Source organism: Fundulus heteroclitus, unplaced genomic scaffold, assembly GCF_011125445.2.
Source record: "Fundulus heteroclitus isolate FHET01 unplaced genomic scaffold, MU-UCD_Fhet_4.1 scaffold_55, whole genome shotgun sequence".
Taxonomy (NCBI): Eukaryota; Metazoa; Chordata; class Actinopteri; order Cyprinodontiformes; family Fundulidae; genus Fundulus; species Fundulus heteroclitus.
The window spans coordinates 2,059,895-2,081,335 of NW_023396978.1; the positions used below are offsets into that span (position 1 = coordinate 2,059,895).

At 37.8% G+C, this 21,441-nt stretch overlaps 1 protein-coding gene across 1 annotated transcript; it reads left to right on the forward strand.

Annotated features, from left to right (window-relative positions):
- Positions 1–11,898: 11,898 nt before the first annotated feature.
- LOC118561060 (G-protein coupled receptor family C group 6 member A-like) lies at positions 11,899–19,496 on the forward strand. Its single transcript, XM_036132819.1, is given in 7 exon segments — positions 11,899–11,934; positions 11,936–12,147; positions 12,226–12,538; positions 14,041–14,796; positions 17,098–17,310; positions 17,383–17,500; positions 18,565–19,496. Coding segments are annotated over 7 exon segments (2,580 nt in total).
- The last annotated feature ends 1,945 nt before the right edge of the window (positions 19,497–21,441 follow it).

The window sequence follows — 21,441 nt, forward strand, 5'->3', positions numbered from 1 at the left end:
CATGCCTTGAGGTAGCTGTTATTAAACCTTTACTTAAGAAACCTTCTCTTGATCAAGATCATGTAAGAAATTTCAGACCTATATCTAATCTTCTTTTCTTATCTATACTTCTTGAGAGAGCAGTTGCTAATCAAGTATGTGAAGATTTACACTAGTAATGACCTATTTGAAGAATTTCAGTCAGGCTTCAGAGCTCATCATAGCACTGAAACGGCTCTGGTGAAGGTCACTAATGATATTCTCATGGCCTCAGATAATGGACTTGTGTCTATACTTGTCCTATTAGATCTCAGTGCTCCATTTGATACGGCTGATGACAATATTATCCTAGAAACACTTGAACATACTGTAGAGATTAAGGGGAAAGCATTAGGCTGGTTTAAATCTTATCTGTCTCACAGATTCCAGTTTGTTCATGTTATAAATCTTCAAACTCTAGGGAGAAAATCCTAAAGGAGAATGTACTAAAGGGTTCAGTCCTTGGACCAATTCTGTTTACTATATATATATATATGCTTCTGATTGGTAAAATTATCAGACAGTATGAGATTAATTTCCACTGTTATGCTGATGACACTCAGCTATATTTATCCATAAATACTGATGAATCCAATCAATTACTTTGACTACAGGCATGTCTTGATGACATCAAAACTTGAATGACTTTAAATTTTCTGGTTTTAAGTCTTCAGAACACAGAAGTTGTCATCTTTGGACCAGGGTCTTTGAAAAATAAACTGGCCAACATTAGAAATATTCAGTCCAGGACTTTTGTTACTTCAAGGCTGGACTATTGTAATTCTTTACTATCAGGAAATCCACAAAATACAGTTCACAGTCTTCAGCTGATCCAAAATCCTGCAGCAAGAGTTCTGATGAAAATCAACCAGAGTTCACATTTTAGGTTCTCTTCGTTGGCTTCCTGTTAAATCACAAATAACATTTTAAATTCTTCTTCTCACATATAAAGCCCATAATACTCAAGCTCCATTGTACGTCAGAGATCTTATTTCCCAATTTGTTCCTAACAGAGCACTTCGCTCTCAGACTGCAGATCTTCTGGTGGTTCCTAGAGTCTATAAATGTAGAATAGGAGGCAGATCTTTTTTATGTCCTGTCTGGCAATGTGGCAATAAGAATTCTTGTCTTAATGCCAAAAAGAGCCCAACAGATTTTACTTTCACAAGTGGAGCATTACTGCTTTCGCCATATTGCTCCACTTGATTTATATATGGAAGAAGCTTTATTAGATTCTACGCTGGGACTATTTCATGTTCAATGTACACTGAAACGAGAAGCTAGAAGAGGGAGAGAAACGGAGAGAAACGGATGAGACAAATGCTAAAAGGGGGAAAACGTGAAAGAGAAAGGAGGAGATGAAAGGGAGAGAGGAATAAAACATATCTTTTAGTTATCAGGCTCCTCTCTTTTGGAACCAATTCCCAGTTTTAGTATTTGAGACCTACACCTTGTTTACTTCTAAGACCAGGCTTAAAACTATCCTTTATAGTGGCTTGGGTTATCCTGAGCAATCTCTGCTGTGATGCCACTGGAGCACCTAGAGATCACTTTCTCTCACTCTGTTAAATTCACCTATTATTCTCAAATTTTTTGCATTATTTGTCTGTTTTTCCCCTCTTCATAGTAGCTACATCTAGCCAGACATACTGTTTAGTTGTGACAGTAAAATGTTGAAAAGGCTACTAAAAACCTACTTTTTTAAACAAGCATTCAAGTCCTAACTGAACCAATGTTGTCACCTTTTGTGTTGCTCTATTTTTATTGTCTGCTTTTACTACTGTGCAGCCCTTTGTGACTCTGTGTCTGTGAAAAGCACTATAGAAATAAAAGTCCAGTTGCTTTGTTTTTTACTTTTTTTGGAATGACCATAACCTGGATGACTGAGAATCTTCACCAGCATATAGAAATAAAGCCCTCTTACACCATCCTGGTGGGCAGATAATCTGCTATTACCGTCTTTAATATAGAAAGTGTTCCTGGATCAGTGCTTCTATCTGTTCTTTTAGTGTCTCTTCTCAACCCTCCAGTCCGTCGTGGCAGATGATTGTTCAGACTAGCCCTGGATCTGCATGAGGTTTCTTCATTTTAAAGAGGGTTTTCCTCTCCACTGTTGCTACATGCATGCTTGGTATGAGGGGTTGCTGCAAAGTCAACAACAATGCAGATAACTATCCACTATGGCTTCACATTCTTTCAGGAGGAGTGAATGCTGCAAGTCAATGACTTGATGTAATCTGTTGAGCTTCCTTAGATAGAAAACTTTTGACCAATGTGTCTGTACGATTTGACTGAATTGACTTTGTAAAGGGCACTGAGAAAATATAAATAAAATAAACGGAATTGAAAAAAAGTTGTTAAACATATTGATGTTATAAATCTCCATGATGTTTTAGTCAAAGGTACATATACATAGGTTTTGCAGACCTGAACCTGACAGATTGGGAGCCAAACTTTAACTTTGCTGTTTAAACATGGGTTAATTCTTACATTAAAAAAATAAATATATATTGCACCTTTTAAGTTGTTGATACTAAATTGTGGTGATCAAACAGTACAATTGCTGCAAAAAGGGGATGATAATTTCACTGTGCAATGAATTCACTGCAAAGCTTAACATGCAAAATTCCCCTGGATCCGAATGCATTATTGCACGCTGCCAGCTTCCTGTTTCATGTTTCATGTTTGTATTTTTCTGTTCACAAATCTAGTTCAGATTATTTAGTGGCACATTGAAAAAGAAACAAAAAACCATACACCTCTCATAAAAAGTATTCTTTTCTTTCATGCCTGAAATGATTTGGGTCAAAATTTATCTAAGCTGCTAGCTCAGTTGGGAATCTGTTTGTATTCGCAGGTGTGGTAATGTGCTGTATGTAACTACCTGCAAATGTAATTTTCACCTACAAAGAATACCATGATGATCTAATTTGACACTTTCCTTTCTAGAGTTATTGCTTTTACTTTCAGATGTTTGTATTATTTAAAATAAGGGCATTTATCTACTTCTGTTTGCTGAGTAACATGCAAATACAAAAAGTTTTTTTTTTTTAAAGGCTAAGATATATAAACTGAATAAACTGAGCTGTTAATTTTATTTTTACATTATAAACTGGGAAGATGTAATTAGCTATCAATGGTAAGTAGGGTTTTTAAATATTAGTTTTCCCCTCTATTTTCCTCTCTCTTCCTTTTTTATTTATTTTTTTATTTTTTTTTTGCTTCTGCCTCTCTGCCTGTTCGGACACCTTTTCCACTGTTCCTGTGCTCCCTGCTTGCTGGTATTTTTCTGCTCTTGACTTGCCAAAACTACAGAAATGTTGGACAAAACTATTTTAGATCAGGGACTCTCAAGGTGAATTGGCAAACTTGAATGGTTGCCACACAGAGCGGCCTGGCAACCATAAAAAGCCTTTCCAATAAACCAGCTGCAATTTTAAAAGGATGTCCATAATGTTCTTCCAGCAGAGACATAGCATGTGCAAAACCGCTGTGAGCTGGCATGTGTTGACAACGCTTCACTAGATTTTGTGGTTCCCCTCTCATGTACTGCTCTAGAAAGTACAGCTTGTCAATGCTGTAGGCCAATCTGACTTTACGTCATTATGTTTGCCACGAGGCATCGCGGTATCATGCGGCAGAAATTGATTGTGTGATAGTGTGATTGTTTTGTTGTTAGCTGATTGTTTGGAAGAGGATTAAACTAAGCTGATGGCACTCTCCCCATTGGAGGTCTAATAAAAAGTGTTTTTTTTTGGATCCCTTCCAAAAAAGGAACGCTTAAAAAGAAAGAAATTGTGTCCATATCTTGTTAATCTTATCAGATGAACAAAATAATAAATTCTGCCGCTGTGCTTTGGTACCTGCAAGCCTCACTGGTACACGTAGCAGTTGTAAATTCTATCCGGACTACTGCCTCAACTTTACACATTAAAGCTGCTACATGACAGCATGTTTCCCCTAGACTGGATATGAAGGAAGAAGAATTGTGTAAGCCGTGATGGTCAGTTTTTCACTCACCGGCAGTAAACTTCTCAAGTCACGGGACAGCTGAAGTACAACAGTCCCATCATTATCAAGAATAAACAAATAAGGACACTGATCAATGGACCCAGATTTGCAGTCGCAGTGAGCAGTGATTATTTCGCCATTCTCCTTAGCGATCACCCACAGGAGATGTAAATGAGAATGTGACTCTGCTTGGCCAGGTCGGACCTCCGCTTTCAGCACGATCACGGCTTTCTGTTTGATAGAACAAACTGGCCCAACTTTCCTCAACACAAAATAATCATAGGCCTCCAGGCTTTTAAAAAGACTTTAATTTTTCGTGAGTGAAGGGTCCAGGGAGTTCTATTAAATCTGAATAAATGTCTCCCCAGCAGATTTGTGGCCATGACACAGGCAAGCATAATTTCTTGTCATCACAGATCTCATATGAATTTTCAATGAATTGAATGTTGTCCCCAACAAAGATCTGAAGCTTCTCTCTAAACTCCGGTCGTCCGTTGTTAAAGTAGATGTATATTGGTGATTTCGCCCACTTACTCTGTTCGTTGCATTTCTACAGCCTGCCATTTCGTTTGCTTTTCTGCTACCCGTGCACTCTTTGTTCTCTCAAGATATCCACAGGCTCACTTTTATAGTCAACATCCACGTTGCTTGTACTAGAGGTTGTTGCAGGGCAATATAATCTGGACCTAGCTCCAATAACTTGAGGTGTAGGCAGGACCTTTTTTTCCTGGCACAGGTGAAGATGGAGGTGCTGCGGCATTGTCCTCGTAGTTGATTTCCTCCATGTGTACATTTGAATTATCCACATCCATCATATATTTTAAGTTTTGCAGACATTGCCAGAGATGCTTGACTCTAAAGTTCCTCCTTTTTAATTGCAAGATAGGCCTCCTTTAATGCAATTGTTGTTCTGTTTTGTATAGCAGCAGCTTGTGCAACTACAGTTTCTCTCATTGCTTCCTCTTTAAGTCGAATTGAGGAGGATGTGGAGTGGAGAGAGCGTCCACTTCTTGAAGAATAGCAACTGGAAGCAACTGAAGGGCATGTTAATTTAAGCGTCATTGTAGGCTTTTCACTTTCAGTAAGCCAACCATCATCTTTTTCTTGAACATTAGGTTCCTCTCATTATTATGCTGTTTCTGTGTTGGTTTCACATTCTTTATCCATAGTTCCTATTGGTTGTTCCCCACATTTTCATCATCTTTGTCCACAGAATTATTTAGATTTTTCATGAGCCACAAATGCCTTTATTTGTTAAATTCAACACGGCTGTCAAATTTTGCTTGAATTCAGCATCCTTGATCTACTGAGTGTTTATCTTTGTTCAAATATTGTTCAAAACAGACATATTTAGTTGTTTGAGCCCCACAAGATTTTTGTCAAAGTCCTTAAATCGTGCCTATACCCATCATAAGATGAGTCAGCACACAATAATTCCTCAGTAGCCCTTATATTGGAAAGTAATTGCTTGTGTTTCACTCTCCTTCCATTTATATAGTATGACAGTTTTGCCTCAACAGCCTTTTCAGTACCTTTTTGGCTCCCTCTTGTGGCCATTATCTGTAACATCCGCTTGTGAAACCTTCTCAGTCATTGAACATAAAGGGTTTTCCAGCAACAATCATTGTCCAAGATCCAATGCATGTGCATCCACAAGGCATAATTTGGGCAAATGGCTGGACAGATGCTTCTAAAGAGATAATTTTCAGACCAGTTGCATGTCAAAGGGTTTTAAACAGTTTGGTGTACATAACTTGTCCTTTACACAAACCATCCACATTTTTCCAGAGGGCTAATATAAGCCATTCATGTGTTTCCAGGGGGTTAATGGTAATTCTTGAACATTCACCAGTTTTTTGACTATTGAATTGGCAAACCTCAATGGCTGCCACATAGAGCGACCTGGTAAAATTATTAAATGTCCAGACTTACATTGCAGGCTGATGGTGCATTTAATGAGGACCAGGTTGAAGAAGGTTTTGGGGTTAATCCACATACAGGTCAATGTTCTTAAATCCACAGGAGACAATCAAAAAAACTGTTTGGGCCACCACCTAGGCCAGCTTCCACTCAAAGCAAAAGGCTCCACCACCTGTCCGTTAAAGGAATAACCAACACCTGGCCAAACCCATACTTACCAAAATAAATTTGATTAAATAACAGGTAAATGCATCTAAAATAATAGGTTTAAATGAGAATTCTAATGTTGAATTTTTATCTCATAATTTTACATTTGAAATTCTAGGAGAACACAAAAAATGGCCTTTACTATCTCAGCCCCCTATTTATAAGATAACTTCTTATAATTACCACATAACACACTTAATTTCATAACTGTAAAATGGGAATTTACTGTTATGCATCTCAGTTCGAAACATTTCATTTAGTACAAAAATCCATCCGCACTGCTAAAGTTCATGTTTTTATCTTTTTACCTGTGTGGAAAAAGACCAACTGATGTCAGCTAAACAAAGGCCTCCCTTCAGCAAAGAGGACTTCAACGAGCTTCTACAAAAAAATAGTTGTTATGGAAATGAAAATCCACTGACTTAAAGTGAGAGTGGAGGTAAATGCAGGATATGGAAATGACACAGCTCTGCCCGCAATTCCAAACACTGACAACCAGCTCAGCGACTTAGCCAACAAACAGATCACCGGCAGAAATGAGAATAAACCCACCAGCAGCCCCTACTGGAACCGCTGGGCTCAAGGTCAAAACATCAAGGAAGAACCCTGCAACTAGAACTGGCCAATATTACAGAGAAGTGTCCCCGATAGCCCAGTGAAAAGGAGATCACAACAGCGGGCTGTTCTCACAACAAATGATAGAAGTGAACCATTTGGAAATATTGGAATTCCAATTTTAAATATATTTGCTCCACTTCAACATGACACAAAGGAAAATAGTCCATCTCCTGACAACAATCAAAACCATGACAACAAGCCTCATTTTAAATAGTCTTATTCTAAGCTGCCAGAGAAAGAGCAGGCCGCAGGGCCAAAAACCTTAATATTATGCAATGGATCTGTGAGTGGGTTTAAACACTTCTGGAACAAGAAAAAACACAGAAGTAATGATCTAAAGTTCTATGAACTATAACCTGGTCTGATGTCTCAGAGATCATGAAAGAGTGCCCGACCCTGAAAAAACTCATAGCACATGCTGAAGCCTTGGTGTCTTTGTCAAGATAAGAAAATCAGAGTTGAAGTATTGAAGGAGGATTACATTTGTCTGCTAAATATACGTAGTTGCCTGTCTTAATGTCAAGTGTTTCTCAGTGGACCTTATGTGCCCGTTAATTGAGGGGATGATGTTTTTTTCAAGAATTCTGATGCTTAACAAATGGCTGAAACAAGCATGTACTACAAGATCTGTGGACTATACTGACATATTTAATATATTCTGGTAAAAAAAAGACAGAGATGGTTTCTCTGGCCAGGTGCCAAACGTCTCATTTCCAGAATGTTCTATCCTGTGAACCATGCACCATCTACTTTGCCTTTAAACAAAGTACAGTGTGGATGGAATTCTAAACAATAATAACTGAGTTCCCATCTTTACTAAATGAGGAGACGGTGGTGATAAAGTTGAACAACCAAAGCTACTTGAGCAAATCAGAATTAGTTCCCAATTTAATCCCAAAATAAAGTAAATCATACATGTGATTATTGGCCTTTTTTTAACTGACGATTTAGGACTTTGATTAATAAGTTCTTGGATGAAGGCGTCTCTGCGTTCCTATTTGTCTAGGCCTCGGTAACCTGATCTATATATTTTGAGTGCCTGGTCAGGAAAGGTTAAGGTTCTCTGAAGCTTTCTGTTTTCAGCAACCCTGAAAACCCAGAACCCTTTACAGTCAGTGTTAGGTGTCAGATAACCTGTGGGACCACGACATCTTCTCTCTGGGTCCAGCCTGGTTCCACCAGCTGTGACAAGTTTACAATAGCTCCAACCCACAGCAGCCTGTCCCTGGGTGCCGTGCCCCAAGGGTCTCCACACCCCCCTGTGTGGAACGTCTCTCATTGTAAGGATCTCACCTTATGTCCCATTCAAGATGTTCTTTACACAACAGGAGTTCCAATGCGGGATGTCATTGCTGCTTTAATGTTCTTCAGAGAAAACCTTCATTCATTGATATCACCTTAAGCTTTTACCCTTTCATCATCACAGCCTCCCAGCCATCCTGACCAGATCCAAAATGTCCCCATAATTTAATCTAATTAAATTAATCTTACTTATTTTCTGTATGTAAGAGGATAACCATATCCTGATCTAAAAGCCCTCTAGGTTAACAGTTAGCTAACCTCTGTTGTATGCGTTCTTCCCCTTTGAATGTTTTAACAACCAGTTAAAAGAACTCTTGAGTTATTTGTTCTAGTCGAGAGATATTAAACCCCCATAAATATTGTAAGAATAGTACACTGATGCTTTAATCCCAAATTTACCCATGTTATTTAGTAGAATTTAGTAGAACCTATATTGATGCCTGCCAGATTGGCAGAAATCTGCTTACTCTAAGATGTTCATTAAATTAAATTTAATTTAAAAGGTCAGATTACTCTGCTTATATAGTAAAAAACAATTTATTTATTTATTTATTCAACTGTTGATATAATACCCACCTAATTTCTTAGGTTGCTCTATGACTCCATCAAATGTGTTTCATAATGTGTGTTTTGTTTTAATTGTGTACGAAAAAATCTGAAGTGAAATGCATGAATTCGTGTCTGCCGAACTCATCTGTGTTTGTTGTCGAAGGTTGTCCGATGCCTCAGTCATATTCCTGCCATTGTCCATTTTCAGTCCGATGTCTGAGTTCAGCAGCACAACTTTCTCCTTCCCTTCAAGCCCATCCTCCAGTCCTCACGCCTGTAAAATGAATTCTGCCAGCATTTATTGCCAAAGAAATGCTCCATAGGTTGAAAAGATATTACAGCAAAGCAGTCACAAACAAACATTTTAACTACAGTGTTCCCTCTAAACTGACAAACATAAAGGAAATAAAGGGATAGAAAAAAATAAATAAAACTCAAAAAATCTAATTCCAAACTGGATCAGGCTGAAGTCAATGACATCACCTTTTCTCCTTGTCCCAAGGATCAGCCCCCATGTCACTGCGGCACTGTTTTGGTATTCTCTCGCATCTGAGAATGTCTAAAAAAAGAGTCTAGAATCTCTCTGGTAGCACATTCCTATCATATTGACCAGGTTTCTTTGCAAAGAAAAAGAAGCAGAAAGATAGAACTGTTAATAACAGAAAGCAACAAACAATTGTAAGACACCACCTTTCTCCGCTGGAAGATCTCCTGGCATAACTTGGTTAAAACTAAGCATAATTTAGTGTCCAAATATGAATATGACTCCTTACCGCACTGCTAGAACTGTCCTCTCAGAGTTTTCTGGTGGCAGAAAGGTGGCGTTTACACTTGGAGTCTCTTAATATGCTCTGCTTGTGGTTGGAAGACATACTGGTTGTGCCTGCGGAAATAACACGGCCCAGGAAAGACACCCGTTTCCTAGCCACTTGCAGTATCTTTATCTTTAATTATCTTAAAACCATGTTGATGGAGGTGTCTCAACACTAACTTCGTGGCCTGAAGGCAGGTCTCAGCGGTAGGAGAAGCCAACAGTAAGTCATCAACATATTGAATGAGAGTGGTGTTTCTGGGCAGAGGACATGTCCGACATTCTTTAGCCAAAGGAGACCAATGTATTGTATTATAGGTATTATTAGGCTTTCTTCGTCTTCCAGACGAAGAAAGCCGAATAATACCATTTTCTCGTGCCAGTTGGCAGAGATCTTAATGGCAAGGAAAAAGCAATAGCCCAGTCTTTTGTCCAATTTCCTGTGATATCGCCAAGACCTGCTATGCTAGGATACCACAGGAAGCGCTACTCAAAATACACAGACAAAACCAAACTTGGGAGAGTGGCAGCTGAGACTCAGACTGATGATATTTTGTCAATGTTACTTTTCATTTATTCCCTCCTTTTTATTTATGCATGAATGACAAATTGGAAAACCAGTGCAGAAAATATTTATGCTAATAAAAATGGGTATCTTTCACAATTACCCCAGCACATGACTCCACTACTAGTAGCTAGCTATTATAGTCATATAGAAGGGATACATGGTTGTGAATTTATAATATATGTACTTATTAACAATTCAATTCAATCCAAAAATTAAAACAAATGAAATGCCTACCTTCAACACTTTCCATATGTCATACTTTCGATCGGGTGTTGGCATGGCGTGTTGGCTCAAGATCTCGCTCTTTTCAGAGTCCTGCTTACTTTTGGCTTCCTCGGTTTGTTTGTGGGCTCTCCCAACTTTGGTTTTATCCGTGTATTTTCAGTAGCGCTTCCTGTGGTATCCTAGCGCAGCAGGTCTTTCCGCTATCACAGTACATTGGGAAAAAGGCTGGGCTATTTCTTTTTCCTTGTCATCAAGATCTCTGCCAACTGGCACCAGTATTATTGGGCTTTCTTCAGCCCCATTTACACTACCCTTTGTTAAACCGATCCATGCCGAGCTCGGACCGAGCTTGGATCAGTTAACCATGCCGAGCTTGGTTCTGACGACCGTTTACACATCACGCTAGCACGGTTCCTCACCTCCTAGTCACGATCTACGATACTCCTGCTCTCTAGGATTGAAGAAGGGACTCAAGCAAATAAAAATGGTGGCACCTGTAACATTCAGGAAGTTATGCTTTGTTAAAATTGTGATATTTTGTTGTTTGATGAGAATCGGGCGAAGAAGGCAACATTTGGTGAATTTAGGTGATGGAGTCGGCTTTTGGGACGTGGATAAGACAAACGAACGTCTAATCAGGAAACAATGAAAGACATCGAGGTTCATCATACAGCTAAGCAGAATCATCACTGGAAATCTTGTGGCACGGTAAGGAAACTAATATTTTTATGAATGTCTGAAACAAATTTTATTACATATTATCATAAATTAAGACAAAACCTTCTGTCTTATATCCCTAAATTATGCCTGATGTCCAAAGGTGTGTAATAACTAGTTATATTTCTCAGTTACATTGACTTGAGTAATTTGTTTTTAGAAGACAATGTGCTTTTAGGAGTAATTTTACTGCACTATACTTTATAACTTTACTTGAGTAATGTTATTAAAAGGTATCACTAGTCCTACTTTAGTAAAGTGTTTATACATTACCTGCTATACGTATTTGTTTAATAAGTTTTATGTTACAATTTTTTTAAAGTGTTTCTTTGGCCTGAATTCACTTTTTAATTATGTTATTATTATTATTATTTTTAGTCTTAAAAATAAAAAATACCAAAATGTGTACATAACTTCATATTTTTGTCTGGTCATTACATGATTTTTAAACATTAAATCATTCATTATAATAATTCATTCAGTACTTGAGTAGCCTGCTTACTAAATACTTTTTCACTTGAGTAACTTATTGGCTGGCTGCTTTTTACTTTTATGAGTGAAGATATTTAAGCTAATTTCACATAATTACAATTTTGGTCCACCCCAGTGTGCTAAAAAAACAATACCTGTTTAATCAAAACACTTAATTATAGGACTGTTGAGAAGAAAAATGATTTCAATGAAGCATACTGCCCTCTCATGGGCTTATTTGCAGCACAGAGGTTTCAGATGCTCTTACCTCAGGGCAAAGTGCACAGACAAAAACTTTTACTGTTCAGACTGCTTAATCTGCTGAGCTCGTGTGATAATGACACACAATCAGAAGTAACTGCAAATGAATCCTTCTGTGTGGGTGATTCAAATCACCTCCCCAACTTCGTGTCAGTATTTTACTCTAGCGATGTAAGCCTGATGATGCAAATAATCCCACGCTGAAAAATGCAAACCTTATATGAGAAGAAATTTCCTGGAACCACCTCACACTGCAGAGAGCTGAATACACAGCGCGCACGTCTTTTTTACCTCTGAGCACCATGTTTTTGCTGAAGTTACTTGTAACTTTGATGAGTGTGTTTCACTCTAGCTCCAAAAATAATTATCTGCACGTGTACAGTCCTGGAGACATCATGATTGGAGGACTATTTCCCATTCACCAACAAAGAAACACAACAAAAGATTCTGGTCCAATCTCTTGTGACGAGTAAGTATGTCCTCAATGGGGGAAAATTATCTTACATAACTTGAAGATGTATTGTTTATTCCATGCCCTTTTTTACAGATTTGATATCCAAACGCTGCTTCGCACCCAAGTGATGATCTACGCCATCCAAGAAATAAACCAACGCTCGCCGAGACTGCTGCCCAATTTCACCCTTGGATATGACATCTATGATACTTGTGGGGACGTCAGCCTGGCCATCAGAGCAGCTCTGCAGCTGCTAAAGAACCAGTCAGACCCTCAGATGTGTCTCATACCTTCATCCATTGAGTCCTCCTTGCCTGAACCCGAGACAAAAGTGGTTATTGGAGAAAGTTCCTCAGAGGTATCCATAGCTGTTGCACGGATATTTGCTCTACCATCAGTCACCCAGGTTGGTCTCTTGTAACATGTAAAATGTTATTTCAGTTTCTGTTTAAATGTAAATATATCCATACCAATCTGAAAATGTTTGCACACCACAAAATATAAAAAAATAAGACAATGATGGATCTTTAAATAACTTTTTCCTCCTTTAATGTTTCATGTGTTTTGTAATTAGAATGGAGAAGGGAAAAGTAGAAGATAAAGTAAATACAGTCCAGTTTCATAAGCGTAGTAGGCTTGCTTTCAAGCTGAATTCTCAGTACAAGATGGATTCTCATGTATTTGTGAGTGCACAAACAAACAAGAATCCATCTTGTACCACTCCCGTTTCAAACCATTTGTGAGTAAAAACGTTTTGGGCCAGTCACATTACAGTAAAATGGTGTAAGACAGGATATACAGATTTGATGAAATCAAAAGGTGCCGAGCCCACAGCTGAACCAAAATAAACGTGGCAGTGCAGGAGGATACACGCATAGCTTTTGCTTTCACATCTGTTATGTCAGAATCCACAATTTCTTGTTTGAAAGAAGAACAGGAAGCAGCGCCTTAACCAAAAAAAACTTTTTGCCATTTCTCTTGGCACCTGCTGCTTAAACGTTTAATTAATACCATGATTAGCTAAAACCAAAGTTTGGTAGTTGGGCATTAGGTTTCGCCTCACCCAATCAGCTTGGTATAAGCTCTGCTAAATGTGCCCTCCTTTTTCCAAAAGGATTTGATGGAAGCAGGACAATATTCATAATATGAAGAACAGAGAATGGTACACATTATCAATCTGGCTTGCCAGGTTAGAAGCTTTAATCAAGTCCAAGGACTTCAAAGCACTTTGCATGACAATCAGTCTTTCACCTATTCACTCGCTGGTAGTTGTAAGCTATAATGTAGCCACAGCTGCCATGGAGCAGACTGACAGAAGTCATTATGTCCTAGGCCATGTGTAATGATGCCATTATATTAAAAAACAGTTACGTGTGAAGAACATCTTTCACCATTTTTTATTGAGAGTCTGGGATTCTTTTGTGATAACCAAATGACTTGTGTTTTTTTTTTTTTTTTTACAAACATACCCTTTTGAACTTGTGGTTCAAGTTTGATTGTCTCAGTATTTTTAGGTACCATCTCCTCAAACTCCAACTTTAGCCAGAAGGTCCAAAAAAACTAAATTTCATGTAAATCTTGAAAGGACAGCTGAACTTTTTCAGGTCGATCAGGTTTTTGGTAACTGATAGCATTACCCATGAAGAGTTGAAAAGTGATTTAAGAAGGTTTATTTTAAAGGTGTACACTCTTGCAAATCCAGGTTGCTTATTTTAAACCTTTAAGTTTTCCTTCAAACTGATTTTGTTGTTTTATATAACTGTACAGGACATATTTTACATTAAGGAGGAAAAGTTTTCCACACCCTTTGTGTGAACAATTTTTTTTAAACATCAAATTAACGTGCCATTTTTACAAAGTTGTGTGTTTTAGTTATATCCTCTATAATTTTGTTCCTACTCCCCACAGATTAGTTATGCATCAACCAGTGAACTGCTCAGCAAAAAATATAAGTTCCCCACCTTCCTAAGGACTGTTTCCAGTGACAGATATCAGACAAAAGCCATTTGTGAGCTGGTGAAGAACTTTTCATGGCAATCAGTGGCCATTGTGGGAAGTGATGATGAATATGGGAAGTACGGCACTGATAGCCTCAAGAAGTTGTTCGGGGAGAATAACATCTGTGTTGAGTTTGTAGAGATTCTCCCTGGTGACTTCAGTGAAAAACCTACAACAGCAGGCGATCTGATAGAAAAAATAAACGCTTCTACAGCTGAGGCCATCATCATGTTCACCAAAGACAGCAATGTTCGTATCGTCCTTGAAGGAGTTATTAAAAAAAAGTTGAACAGAACCTGGATAGCGAGCGACAGCTGGTCCACTTCTCCTGACATCTTTAAGATAGAAGGCATCGATAGAATTGGACCAGTTTTTGGATTCATCTATAGACAGAACGATGTTCCCGGTTTTGAAAACTACATCTGCTCTGAGTTTAATGGAACAACAAAGGCCTTTTTGAGTCATTACCAACTTTCCCAAATAAATTTTGAAGATGACACTGAATGTAACTGCAAGAACAAGACCTCCAGCTGTCTGCACTGCTACACTGACCGTGGTGAATCCTTCAACATCTACCTGGCTGTCCAGGTCATTGCTGAGGGCCTCAGAAGCTTGCTAAGATGTGACAATGGAAGCTGTGAACGGACCGATTTCACGGCTGTTCAGGTACAGTAAATACATTTGTTTTCATGATACATATTGTTATTTAAAAAAATGGCATGTGCCTGTGCAAATTCTCAGGCAGCCGGGTCATGCGAACAGCAAACGGGCTTAAATCAGAGCCAACCAGAGCTTTGCTAAATTTTTCTGAAAGTGTTTCGACAGCTGCACCTGAAGAAAAAAGGACACACTTTTGATGACAAATATGTCCAGATTATGGACAGAGAGAGGAGATGCTTTGAAAGAGGGGTAAAGGAAGCCATCTTGGTCAAAAGAGAAACTCCAACATTCCAATGAGGTTACATAAGCAGTATTATCAGGATCCAGGTGACCTAGTAATCCACCCACTCCAAGCAACAGCCTCTAACGACCCAGGAAAATTATGGGTGGATCATTGATTTGCATCTGACTTGGAATGCTCACATGAGGATTGGCCTCCATGTCCTAAAAAGAGCAGCACTCCACCTACAAGTTGCTCAAGTGTGAACTGTAAGAATTGACAAAGACTCCTGAATTTGTGTAGAAAACCTTTTGGAAAAACAGAGCGAAGGTCTGATTGCCTGCAATTTAAGCCGGTTTGCTGTTGACTTAGCTAAAAAACATTGCACTGTCATTGCTCTAAGATCAATCTCTTCTACAGACATTTTTTTTTTTTTGCAAAACCAGCTCTCTTCTGGTAATAAATATTTGTGCTGATTAAACATACACTGAAAATACTATTCTCTTTCATTCAAATGATCTGGTAAGAAAAAGGTTGTTTTCAGTTGATAGTTTTCTCCAAGCTAACCGGCTGTTAGCTGTGGATTTGTTTATACATTGGGTGGTAAACCAAATTTTTCAGCAAGAGAATTAGAAGTCAATTTCAGGACTAGATAACGTAATGATCTTGTAAGTGATGAACCCGATAGTCAAACAGTTAACATTTAAAAGGTTTGGCTGCATGAAGATGCCACTTCACCATCTGTATCACCAATTTCCCGTCTCCAAAACGAGCGTACGCCTGGGACAGAGCTGCCGTGAGGAATGCACATTTTTATGTCAAGTTTTTTTTTTTTTATAGATAGATAGATAGATAGATAGATAGATAGATAGATAGATAGATAGATAGATAGATAGATAGATAGATACCAACTTTTGCGTGGAAAGTGCCGTACGCACGTTTCAGGCCCCATTTTGTGCATACACAAGCTTTATAAATGAGACCGCTGGTGATGATAGCAGGAACCGGTAGATGACCAGATGTTGCAGACGGAGACTGAACTGACCAGGCGGTGCATTCAGAGACAGACTTGACCAGATGCTTTTGATGGGTACCCAGCGAGAGCAATGCGAGACACAGAAACGCCAAGAACAACTTGAAACAAGCGGGGCCCACAGACGTTACAAACCAACCAGTGAGGGAAGGGCAAGAAACGGTTCAAAGGGTCAGTAAGCTGAGCAACAAGACACTGGGGAAAACTACATGCATACAACGGGACAAGATGAGCCGTTCTGTAGTGAGTGAGGCAGGTATATAAAGGTAGAGTACCAGGTGGAATGACTTGGTGCTGATTAGTTGCAGCAGCAGGTGGAGCTGATTATGGTGCTGAGGGGTAACTGAAAGATGACTGAGATGAGTGAATGCTGATTGAGACGGGTGAAGCATGGATTGGTGAATGAAGAAAGAGTCCAGAAACATAAACAAAATTATAACTATATAATAAATATATTTAATTATAATTAATGTCATTATGTAACCAAAATAGATTTTTTTTTTTTTTTTTTTTTGTGAGATGTCGGCTCACGTCATACATAGACACAAACAGTGTCCATGTGTTATGAATATATTATCAAAATTTTAATGTTAAAATAAATTAAAAAACAAATAAGAAAAAGAAAACAGGAAAATTGCAGGTAGCAGCCAGTTTTATATATCTACTACATAAATACTCTCTGACAAATGCGATAGATTGCAAATAGTCATTAGCAAAAAGGTAAATATTTCAGTTATATTAGCATGTGAGAAACAGCCTAAATAATTTCTAAAACGGATCAATAACTTTTTTTAACAGGGGGCAATAGTCTCCACTGCTTTGGGAATGAAGCTGTTTTTCAGTTGATTATTTTTGATTAAATGTTCCTAAATCTTTTGCCTAATGGAATAGGGCAAACAGTGGGTGGACAGAGGGACAGACTGAACTTTTAACAGTTGGCAGAGATTGATAGCAATCACAATTTTGAAATAGATCCAGTGTTTTCAATATCTGCCTGTTTTTGTCAGTAAATATATTTGCATTGTATTTACAAGCCTAAAATCTATATCCACAGCTTTTCGAAGAAATCAGAAATGTCAGCATCACTGTGAACAACACAAACATCCAATTCGATACAAGCGGAGATCCCAGCTTGGGATATGACGTAATGTTTTGGAACCAATCCGAGTCAAAAGGAGGCATTGACATAAGAAAAATCGGAGAATACTGGCCAAACGAGAACATTACATTTCACGAAGATGTCTCCCAATGGAGAAAGACTGAGACCGTAAGATCAAAATATTTTAATCAGTAAAGTTAATGTCTAATGATTGTGTGCTAATTGTTGTATCTTTCAAAGGTGACCGTGTTTAACTGCTCCAAAAAATGTCAACCAGGGGAAAGGCTGAATTTAAAAAATGAAAAATGCTGCTATGAATGCATCACCTGTTCATATGAAGAGTATTCATTTGGAAATGGTCAGTGATTGAATTAGAATGTATTATCCATGGTAACAACATACTGCTTTCTCTTTAGCTGCTTTACTTGCATGAGCTTCTGAAGTGTTATTTCACACTAATGTTTCAGTTAATAAACATCAATTAATATCAAAATATCAAAGATAACCTCAGTAAATTTTAAAAAGCTATGTATCTTTAATTATGCTTTTAAATATTGAGAGAAAAAAACCTATTCAAACACCCTACATGAAAAAAGTAATCAACCTCTTTGTTGCATCATGAATTAACCGCATATTTTGGAAAGCTAAATTAAATTCCACTAACCAACTACCTGGCTTTTAGAAATAAGACATTACCTGTGTGGAAGCATGCAAAAGCCTAAAAAAAGTCTTAGAAACACACTGCATAACATCCTGTTCTAGATAAATTCAACAAATTCATTGACATCTGTGTTTGTTAAGGGTTACAAAACGATTTTAAGTGATTTGGATTCAGCAAACTCAGACTCAGACTCAGACATATTTTAATAATCGCAGGGGGAAATTGCAGTATTCCTTACACAGAGAAAACATGGAACATTAGTGTACGTTCGATGAAGTGCCAGGACCAACCAGAATTACTCCAAGAGGCCGTTGACTACTCAGAGGGTCATAAATGACCCTAAAGTACAAAGTAAATATGGATTAAAATACCCTATAATCAAACAGTAGTGTGATGGTTTGGGACCGTTGTGCTTCTTCAGGACCTAAACAACATCGTAATTGATGTAACTAAAAGTTTTGCTCTTTGACAGAAAATGCTGAAATAGAATGTCCAGATTGTGACCTTAAGCAAAAAAGCAAAAACAGAAACCATTTGGGCTGGAACCAGTACTTTTTTCAAACCAAAGTGTTTATTTTTTTTTATTTGGCTTTACAGTTGTTCAGTCCATTCCTAGCTTTCAGATTATTTCTGCGAAGTACAATTAACACAACAATTTTTTCATTATTTCCAGTTTTGCAGAGAATTTCAGTCAATGTTATGGTTCTTTTTCATTAATGTTATGTTATTTATATTTCTTTTGTCTTTGTTTCCTTTTGCAGGTACAAAGTGTATTAAATGTAATGAGAAGCAGTACGCACCAGAAAACCAAAGGGATACTTGTGTGAATAAAACTGAAGAATTTCTCGAGTGGACAGACCCCTTCTCCATCATTCTGAGCATAATGGCTGTCTTTGCAATAGTTGCTACTGTTTTCAGTGCTATCATCATCCGAATCAACCGTGGAACTCCCATTGTTAAGGCAATTGGAGGTTGCTTGTGTTTCGTGGAGTTGGCCTCCTTGCTTCTTGGGTTTAGCCTTACTTTTACATTTATAGGAAAACCAACATCAAATTCCTGTCTAGGCATTCCTCTCTTTGGCATCAGTTTCTGCCTCTGCGTCTCCTGCATCCTGGCCAACTTAATTCAGATCATGCAAGGTTTTAGCTTTGACCCAAGGGTTTGCTCTAGAATTAAGAAACTTAATCATCCAGTAGCTATAGTCGTCATCATCTCTGGTGTGCAGGTGGCTGTGTCCTTGGCCTGGCTAATTGATTACCCACCTACTCCTATAGAGGCGCCAAATAATATAACCATATTGTACCAGTGCAACATATACAAAGATCCCCCAAAGTTCTTTGTGGCCACAATAGTCTACGACTCTTTCTGGGGCTTTGTGTGTTTTTTCTTTGCATTCAAAGGTAGACAGCTGCCCGACATTTACAAAAATGCCTCGTTAATCACTGTCAGCATGGTTTTGTTTTTAATCATATGGATTGTTTTTGTCCCAATTTTTATCAGTTTGGAAGGAAAGTACAAGCCAGCCATAAGCAGCGCAGCTGTTCTTATTTCTTGCTTCAGCATCCTTGCCTGCCACTTGGCCCCCAAATGTTACATTATGCTGTTCAGGAGAGAGCTTAATAATCAGAATGCTATCAGCGAGTACATAAGAAAACATTACGAGAGGATGGAAATCTCAGTGATATCATCATGATCACACACGCTTGGCTAAATTCCTCCTGATAATAGATGAGCTGCAAAATAATACAAATAGATCAGACAATGTTGTAGCAAATTTTAAGGACTTAAAAAGAAAGACGTTTCTCAGTATCAGAAAAACAATTTATTTATTTCTCTTCATAAATTTGCGTTTTTCTTGATAGGGCTTCTTCCTCATAGCGTTTTGCATTAGACAATGTAGTCCCATTGAAAAAGAAGGAAATTAGTCATGGGAGATTGGTTTCCTGGTTAAATTTAGAACTGAGCACTTTGAGGCACAACATTAGGAAGTTGGAGAGAAAATGACACACAACACATCTAGAAAAAAATGTATCTGGAAAAACAAACTACTGTTACATAAAAAGCCCCTTTGTGGAGTTAGAATAGCAGATTTTTAATCATCAAATAATCCTAGGTTTCTCTTTAGTACAGTTGCCAAACTTAAATAGAGTCTGTTAATCCGTCCATTCATTAAGCTCTCAGCAATAATGACTTTATGGGATTCTTTATAAACAAAATTGATTCTATTAAAAAATAAATATCATTGACATCCTCCTAAACATGTACTTCATCCTGAATAAGCAAGACAGCATCGGAAGTATATTTAGAACCTGATCTGTGTATGGACAGTTTACTTTGGACAGCTGAGGCTTCTAAGTTATCTAAAATATTAACTTAATCTAAACATTGAACTTGTATGTTAGACCCAATCCCAACCAAGATATTTAAGGAAGTATTCCCTTTGGTTAATGCTCCCATTTTAGACATGATTATTCTATCCTTAGTAAATGGATATGCACCACAGGCTTTTGAAATACCTCTTGTTAAACCTTTACTTATGAACCTGCTCTTGATCAAGATAACTTAATAAATTACAGATCTATATCTAATTTTTCTTTGTTATCTATAATTATTGAGAAAATAGTTGCTATTTAAGCATGTGAACATTTGCGCAACAGCTCGTCATTGCACTGAAACAGCTCTGGTTAAAGTCACAAATGATCAGTGGTGGGCAGAGTAGCCAAAAATTGTACTCAAGTAAGAGTTATCATTACTTCCACATATTTTTACTCAATTAAAAGTAAAACGTTGTCAGCCATTACTCAAGTTTGTTGATGTTATAAATCTTCTTCAAACTCCAGGGTTACTTGTGGAGTACCACAGGGTTCAGTGCCTGGGCCAATTCTCTTTACTATATACATGCTTCCGATTGGTAAAATGATCAGATGGCATGGGATTAATTTCCACTATTATGCTGATAACACTTAGCTATATTTATCCATAAATCCTGACAAATCCAATCAGTTACTTCAACTACAGCCATGTCTTGATGACATCAAAACTTGGATGACTTTAAATTTTGTGCTTTTAAGTTTTCACAACACAGAAGTTGTCAACTTTGGACCAGGGTCCAAAGTTGAAAAATAAACTTGCCAGAATTAGAAATATTCAGTACAGGAATGACACTGAAAAACTAGTGCATACATTTGTTACTTCTAAGGCTGGACTATTGTAATTTTCTACTATCAGGAAGTCCAAAAAATACAGTTCAAAGCCTTCATATGATCATTTGAGTTCTGATCAAAATTAAAAAAGAGATACTTCTTCTATTTTGGCTTTCCTTCACTGGCTCATTGTTAAAAAAGAATACAATTTAAAATTCATATAACATATAAAATCCTAAATACTCAAGCTCCATCATACGACAGAGATCTGATTGCTCAATATGTTCCTAACAGAGCACTTCGCTCTCAGACTGCAAGTCGTCTGGTGGTTCCTAGAGTCTCTACATTTAGAATGGGAGACATTAGTTATCAGGCTCCTTAGTTATCAGGCTCCTCTCTTGTGGAACCAATTCCCAGTTTTAGTCTGTGAGACCTATACCTTGTTTGCTTCTAAGACCAGGCTTAAAACTATCCTTTATAGTGGCTTGGTTTATC